This window comes from Eurytemora carolleeae, unplaced genomic scaffold (genome assembly GCF_000591075.1).
Source record: "Eurytemora carolleeae unplaced genomic scaffold, Eaff_2.0 scaffold4, whole genome shotgun sequence".
NCBI classification, from domain to species: Eukaryota; Metazoa; Arthropoda; class Copepoda; order Calanoida; family Temoridae; genus Eurytemora; species Eurytemora carolleeae.
This window is the reverse complement of record NW_019396191.1, coordinates 457095-465562: the sequence shown is the minus strand read 5'-3', so window position 1 is coordinate 465562 and position 8468 is coordinate 457095. Positions and strand designations below refer to the sequence as shown.

Genomic DNA, 8468 nt, shown 5'->3' with positions numbered 1-8468 from the left:
ATATTTTCTTACTTGAATTAGATATTCCATCACTCTTTTTAGGACCATTCTCATCATCCAATCCTAGTATTATGATTACAATTTTATAAAATCAGGGATATTTTTTTAAGGAACTGTAGATTACGTTTCAAGTACCCCTCCATTTTAATAGTGATATGCCCTATTCACAAAGATACTCTTCAAACTTTGTCGAGGCAAAAATTACAAAGATATTCAAGTTCTCTGAACAGAAAATTGATATTTTTCAACTGTGGTTTCTCAAAAAAAGTGAATTGAGGATTTATACAGTATAAAGAAATAATGAAATAAAACGAAGATATCTCTCTTAAATTGTTGCTAAGTTAAATGCGTAAAGGGTACCGTTGTGAATCGGGTATTAAAATCTTAAAATCCTTTTTCAATAATGTAAAAAATATTTTAAACCTGAGACAACGAACAGAAAAAGCATAAACACTCCAACCAATACTATTCTTGAAGGCATAGTTCACTGTAATTTAAAGGTTGCAAGCTCTCAAGCAGAAATAGTTAAAAATCAATTATCACTTAAAAACCAAAGCTAAAAAAAGTGCTTTTAAGCGCTAAAATGTACATGTAAAGGGCTATAGAAAAGCATAAGTGAGCGGTAAAATCAAAGCCCAAGGCGCTGCGGCACTTCAAAGATTTATTTCTTATTATAAAAATTGACAAGACTTGTTATAAGCAGGTGGAATCTCTGTGCTAGTTGCAGATTCAAACAAATATTTACTACTGAGATTTTCAACTTACAAATTACGAAGTTATTATCTAAAACATGTGTAAACATGATTTTTTTTCTATTTTTCTAATAATTACTTTAAAAGCTTCGAGAGAAAAAGCGTAATTACAAAAAAATTTCCACTTGTTTCTAAACCATGATAAACAAATTTATATCACTTTTTTGTTCAGTCATCACATGATAAATTATCATTTTTATTAATGGTAGTGTGGGTTTTCATTTTTAAGAAAAAAAACGCCCATTACTTTGCCAAAGTAAGAATGAAGGTTACAAAAACAAAAATAGATATTTTTGCAATTAAAAAGTCATAAATAAACTTTGGTCCGAAAAAAATGGTTGAATTTCTTCTGATTCCAAGATTAGCAGAAGAATTAACATGCTTGATTCATACTCAACATTTTTTATAAAAACTATAAAAATAGACTTCTTATGCGTTTTTAACAAACACTTCTTTGAATATGCACTGTAAGAGTAAGTGACTTTCAATTATATAGGATCTAATACCTGGATTCTCAACAGGATTCCCTTCAAACCTTTGACTGATCAAGGATTCCCAACAGGATGCCCTTTAAACCTTTGACTGATCAAGGATTCCCAACAGAATGCCCTTTATAAACCTTTGACTGATCAAGGATTCCCAACAGGATGTCCTTTAAACCTTTGACTGATCAAGGATTCTCAACAGGATGCCCTTTAAAAACCTTTGACTGATCAAGGATTCCCAACAGGATGCCCTTTAAACATTTGACTGATCAAGGATACCCAACGGGATGCCCTTCAAACCTTTGACTGATCAAGGATTCCCAACAGGATGCCCTTTAAACCTTTGACTGATCAAGGATACCCAACGGGATGCCCTTCAAACCTTTGACTGATCAAGGATTCCCAACAGGATGCCCTTTAAACCTTTGACTGATCAGGGATGACGGAACGTTCCTTATTAATCTACATAAATTCTTGTAATGTTTTTTTTTTAACTTTAATAATTTATTTTAATTAAATTTTACAATATTTCAAAATTTCAATATGATAGCAGATGGAAACATTTTGAGACTTCTATATTTCTTGTTTTTCATTCTTTCTTCTTGATCGTCCATTCCTTGTCCATCCTTCATCAATCATACATTGGCTAATTTTGAAAATAAAAATAAATGAATTTTTTGGATGTTTTCTGCAGCTAGCCGAATTGCAGAGGCAGAACTATTTTTTGAGCCCTGTATCTATTTTCTTTCTTGTTTGTTTTTAAATTTTGCTTTAGTCATGTTACTGAGTCAGCTCCTGCATTCCTAACATTCATAACGCACTTTCAATAAAATTTTCTTGATGGAGGGGAGAGGGGTGAGGGGGGTGTTTTGCACATTTTCCAGTTTTTTATCTCAAGTAAGACATAAAGGGGGGGGGGATGGGACGTCTGCCATCCTGTGTATTTGTCTTTAGTCGCTATCAGTGAAAAAATAGATAGTGTAAACATTAAATCCCCTTCTAATTTTTCCTGTTCAAAGTTTTCTTCTTCTTTCTTGTTTATCTTGCTTTAAGCACCCATCTCTACTGTCAAGAGATTTCCCATCCACTTTTTTTGTTCAATTTATTTTTTCTTCTTGCTTCTTGTTTCTTGTTTTTACACTTTAGGCCTTTCCAAATATTCAACACCTAGTTGTGGAGCAGGTAGGAGAGAGATAAGGAGGTTTGTAGGAAGAAGGGTATAGCGGATTTCTCCCTGTGTTCCTTCATTTTATACTGTTTCCCAGTTAGGGGAATTAGGGAATTTACCCATAACTGCACCCCTTATGCAAAATGGGAAGTTGTGATCCCTGAAAGCTCTCCTGAGAGTTATCTTCCATGGCAGTCCAGTCCTCACATCTGGTCGAGTAAAAAACCGGTACCGTTGTGCACATATATTTTATGGAAACTCACAAAAAATACTCTTCCAACGGAGATAATCTTTCACCAGTTTGTTGAATTAGTTTCTAAAAAAACTGTTTTAGTTTGACAACTTAATGATAGTCATTAAAGTTTCAATCATCAGAGGGAAGACAGGTTAATCTATATGGTATTATTAGTAAATAATTATATTATACATATGATTGATATATTATATCATGATGGATGTACTTATGTAACTTTAGAAGAATTTTTATTTTAAATAATGTTTTTACGCATAAAACTTTGAAATAGGAAGACGACATGTAGGTTTATGTAATTGATATTGACCGACATCAAATTGTATTACCAGAGCTGGGAACTTTTGAATGGTGGATATCGGGATTTATGCTTGATCTTTTTCTTAATCGCAAGATTAAATAATGCTTGTTCTCCTCATGTTATTAATCTCCAGATTAATTAACCGATTGGGATTAAGGATGTCCCGGATTCTAAAGTTTTCAGCTCAGATTAGTTTTAAAACCAATTTAATTTTTTTAAATGAGATTTAAACAGTCGTCTTTCTATTCCATAAATTTTAATTTGTATTCATGAAATTTTTTCATTGCTTGACAGAAATTTCTATTACAACCTGAAAGAACCACACAGCCNTACTTTAGTGTTACAGATGCTCTTTTAGATGGTAACTGTAACAGATTCTGTGACTGTTACTGTTACAGTGACTCTATTCAAGCAATCACTGTTTAAAATAGATCCTTGTAGGTCCAACTCATAATCTATTTGACCAACCCTGGATAACAAGATATTTACAACCCCCTCCCTCGATTCACCTTTACTGCTGATAACTGGTATGTAAAACTGAAGTTCATTGTGAATTTGACCAGTGGCGCAGCTGAGGGGGGGGGGAGGGTAAACCAAGTTTCTCCCCCAACCCTCATCATATTTCGCCCCCCCCCTCTCCCCCCTCATTTGAATCAAACATGATTTTAATTGTGGACCATCTCTTATAAAATTTTCCCAAATATAAAAAATGCCAACATTTATCTTTTGCGTTCGCGCATCAGTAATGTCGGCACAAATTTGACTGACTCCAGTGCATGTCCTAGTACATTACATTAGATTGTGATATCCCCGAACGTCATCAAGATCCTGATTCAAGGCTGGGCTAACTTTGAATTGTAGCCTTGCCTTGGCCTTTAATCTTATCTCACTAACTCACTTATGCTTGTAAGTATAAGTCTATACATTTGTTTTTAACTTTAGTGTTTTAGAATTAATATGCAACATTTTTATCCATTTTAACTTTAGTGTTTTAGAATTAATATGCAACATTCTTATCCATTTTAGCTTTAGTGTTTTAGATAATTATAATTATAATAATAAAATTATTCAATATTTATTACGTTATAAATAATCGTTCACAGCCTTCACGCCTTTCTAGAAAACACACAAATTATAAATAAAAAATAAGAAATTACATAAAGTAGTCTGCGATAAAATCAATGCAATGAATATAACTTTTCTATCTTTAAGTTTTGGTTTCTAGCAAACTTTTTTCAAATTAGTAGTTTATCAAGTAAACAAAAGAAGCTGTTAGTCGACATCTTCTCTTTGATTCCATGTTTTTGTGTGCATCCATGCTGTTTGAAAGCTTGGTAGAAATAAAAATCGAATGTCGTCTGCATTGTATTGTTTTTTACGACAACGCCTGTACATTAAATCATCGGGTACATACTACAAAGACTAAATACTGGATATTGTACACTGTACAAATATGTTGATGCTAATATATTGACATTCCTTAATATATAATATTCATTAAAATAAAGTTTAATCGTAGATTTTCCTTTTGAAATCAAAGAAATATTTTAATCTGGAGGATCAAATACATTCCTTCAAGGTAGAATATTAATCAACTCTCCTTTTTATAAAGAGATTGTGGATGTAGTTCTAAGTGAGTCTCAATTGAAAGAAGTGTATGTTCGATTCACAATGGTATCCTTAAAAAATTGTCTGACTAAGATTTCAATAATTTTTAATATGAATATTAAATATTTTTAGTTGTAGTTTTTCTATCCATGTAAATTGAAAATTTGTGTTTTAGAGTCAAAATTTGAAATTCAACAAGTGTTACTGCTTTTTAAGGTAAAAAAACAACGATTTCCTCCTTATCAACGCTGAAAACTTTAGAATTGTGAATATCGAGATCAATGCTTGATCTCCTCTTCTTTTTAATCTCCAGATTATTATAATCGTTTTACACTAAAGTGTTTAGAATTCTACGAATCAGAGTGTACCAAAAAAGAAGATTAAGAAAATCATAAGTTTCCACAGTGGATATTCTTAAGTAAGCTATCGAGATTAAGGGTTTCCAATAGTAAAGTTTCCAGTGTAGTGCTCAGTTAAAGATTTAAAGGATACCGTTGTGAATGTGAATCAGGCATTCTTTAATTGTGGGTCGCTTACAGCTGACTGTCCCTTTAACATTTCTTGATAGAAGACGATATTCACTGTTTTAACTGATCAAGGTTTAATATTGAGCACTGATTTATAAAATTTATGTACTCTACCAATATTGAGCACTGATTTATAACATTTATGTACACTATACGAATACAATTTCATTTTCCGTCATATTTCATAACTTTGATTGGAACGGATTTTGTAACTGCTACTGTAACAGTCACTCTCGTAGATTGTAACTGTAACATATTCTGTGATTGTTACACAGATAAATATATTCTCATAGATTGCAACTGTAACAGTTTCTGTTACTTTAGTGTTACAGATGCTCTTTTAGATGGTAACTGTAACAGATTCTGTGACTGTTACTGTTACAGTGACTCTATTCAAGCAATCACTGTTTAAAATAGATCCTTGTAGGTCCAACTCAGAATCTATTTGATCATTATCCACATCTTCAAGAATGCCCATCTAAAATTCAAAAATGTTAAGCATGTTCCGAATTTATCCTTTCAGACTTAAATCCCCCCCCCCCCTTGCCAGTGACAAACCCTGTTATGTCAAATTTCAAATTTCAACTATCATATCTTTAACGGTCAACTTATTTTTCAACCTCCTCTCCCTGTTTTCAGTGTACATTTTATTTAGTTTATTTAATATATTAATATAAATATTTTTTTAGAATTCATTTGAGAAATTGAGACCAATAAGTAACAGAGTGTCCCAATAAACATGGGAATTAAAGGACAACCTCTATATCATATTTGTTTCTTAAATATAATTTTGTACGTCATAACCAGAAAACTCCTAAATAGGAAGACGACTTTATAGCAATACGTTAGTGTATTTGATGTTGTCATAAAGCAAATAGTTTTACTAGACACTTATTAAATCACAAATCAAGTGAAATGAGTCTGTTTACGCTGAACAATTTCTGTTTCCCGTGCTCATTGGACTATCTATAAATGTCATAATTTAAGTTTAAAAGTCGTCTTCCAATTCCAGAGTTTTCTGGTTATTACTGTATTATCATAATTAAAACGTTTAACTCCGAAAACTGGTAGTCTCGGGATTTTCCAATTTAATATGACAATTAGAGCAGGTATAACTTCGGCTGCAGCTGCCATGAAAATAGTATCCAAATGATTTATTCATAATGATTTTGGTAGTTACAGGCAAGGATGTAATGCAAGGAAAGTTATTTTAGTAGTGTACACATCTTTTGGGCGGTAATGTAAACACAAGACGGATTTTAAAGCCTGACATGGGATCCATCTTTCACATAAAAAAATCAATGAAATATTCTGGTCATAGGAAATTATTTTGTGAATTATCAAAATTATCAAAATTTAATGCTTTTAACCTCCTCGGATACTAATTAACTTTCCTTGCATTACACCCTTGGTTACAGGTAACATATAGTGGTCGTCGTTTATATCAATACAATGAAGACAACTTGTCTAACAAGATTTTTATCAAATTACAATTATTTACGAGTTAACATGTAAACAAATGTAAAGAATCTGTAAATTGACAGGTTTTCTTTACCTCCATATGTATGTAAATTGTGTAACTATGCTGTATGAAAGCTCATGGGTAGAAATAAAAATTTAAATCTGAAGTCGTCTTCATTAATTGATATATATACGACGACGACTGTACATATATATATTTACGCTCTAATATTTATGTAGGAATAATTCAATAAAATATTTTTAATTTAAATGATATTTATATGAGACTAAAACATGAAAAAATATTTTTGAAACCTGAGTGATTGGGATTTGAGGAAGATGGGTGGGTTGGGACGGATTTATTTCTCTCTTTTGTCTCTCCGGAGTTAAAGTGACAGTGCGCAAACTAGTTGTAAACTCACCAGGCTTACTTCCTATTTAAGAAACTGATTATACGAGGACATCAGGTTGCAAAGATATAATCATTGAAAAATAAGAATCTTATGAAAAACTGATTTAATTTAATTAATTTAATTCTGCAAAAAGAAAATGTAGAATTTTCAGATAGAAAAATAAAGATATATCCGTTGTTTTGACTCAAAAAAAGTTTTAAAGAATGCCATGTGAACAGGACATAAACATTTTTCAATTAGAGGCGAGGGTCAATTTTAAATAATTCAATATTTTATGCATATTTTATCTCAAGTAATTTTGGTGAGCGGATTTTCACGAATTAGTGCTAAATTAGACTTAAATATTGTTTTAGTTTTCAAACAAAATGCATTTTAGACAAAATCAAAATATATTAAATAACTTGACGTTGCCTTTATCATTAAAATAAATTTAAAAAACACAGAAGCAACGCCCAGACGAAACAAATTGGGGTCGGAAATCCAATAATGCTGAATTGTGACGTTATTTGTGGTTCGGACGAAAAATGGTGTGGTGTGCTGTCCCCCCCCCCTCTCGACGGACACAGCATTCTTGAATCATACATTGAGATTTTACCAGAAAGAAAAACAGTCATAATACTGGTTGTGGGCCCAGCATCAGTCGTAGACTGAGATTCAGCTTTCTTCTGCTCCTTTAGTTTTAACAGGACTTCCTTAACAAAACAGAAATTACTTTTAGACTCTAAAATGGCTAAACTAATGGCAGGGTTTGAGAAAATTGATTAAATTTTGGAAATGATCTAGAATAATCAACTCAATTAAACTTTTTTTCAGTTTATCACACTTATAGCTGTTTGTAGCATTTAAGATGTTGATTTAATCATAATTTACATATTAAAGAAAGGTTCTGCCGTTAACTTACAAAGTTTTTATGTTTCAGGAAAGGTTATGCAAGGCCCTTACTGATACAAATTGATCGGAAAGAAATTGGAAACCCTTTTTATTGTACTATACTTAGATCCTAATTTTGAAGAAGAAAAAAAATCCCGCTGGTCTAATCAAATAAGATAAAAAAAACTGTTTGAAAGAGGTAAAACACTCTGCATGTATAATCTAATCGTATGAGAGCGACCTTTAAATTTATATTGATCTCTACCTGAAGAGGAATAAATTTATCCAGTGTCTCCGGAACTTCTATAACTTTAGCTCTTATTCCCATGAAGGGAACTTGGAGAATGGATTGAAAGTCGTCTTCTAGAGAACTTTTCTTGCTATAAAATTGATTTCATTCAGATTTAGAATTTACAGACAAAAATGTGTGCACCTTTTCTAAGAATTGGTCAACCAGTAAGGTTAAAATAATGACTAAAAGAAGTTGAATTTGTATTTTGGAGTTTAGATTCCTCTGAGAACAATAATAGTCTGGAATAGAAAGACGACTTTAATACTCAAGTTATGACTTTAAATAGTTCAATGAACACGAGACACGGCAGTTGTGCAGTGTAAATAGACCCATTTCACCTA

At 31.9% G+C, this 8468-nt stretch overlaps 1 protein-coding gene across 1 annotated transcript; it reads right to left on the bottom strand.

Moving 5' to 3' along the window:
* Positions 1 to 4720: 4720 nt before the first annotated feature.
* Positions 4721 to 8212, bottom strand: LOC111697705 (uncharacterized). The gene is made up of 4 exons (XM_023467797.1): positions 8101 to 8212; positions 7561 to 7657; positions 6868 to 6986; positions 4721 to 5569 (listed from the first exon to the last, which is right to left on the bottom strand). The coding sequence occupies exons 1-4, from the start codon at positions 8161 to 8163 to the stop codon at positions 5432 to 5434; spliced, it is 417 nt and encodes a 138-aa protein (XP_023323565.1). The 5' UTR covers positions 8164 to 8212; the 3' UTR covers positions 4721 to 5431.
* Between the last annotated feature and the right edge of the window lie 256 nt (positions 8213 to 8468).

Coding starts and splice junctions, on each gene's coding strand:
- LOC111697705 (XM_023467797.1), bottom strand. CDS start 8,163: ATGGGAATAAGAGCTAAAGTTATAGAAGTTCCGGAGACACTGGATAAA. Junction 6,987..7,560: donor TATGACTGTTTTTCTTTCTG/GTAAAATCTCAA, acceptor TTTCTTAAATAG/GAAGTAAGCCTGGTGAGTTT. Junction 5,570..6,867: donor CTCAAATCCCAATCACTCAG/GTTTCAAAAATA, acceptor TTTGAATTTTAG/ATGGGCATTCTTGAAGATGT.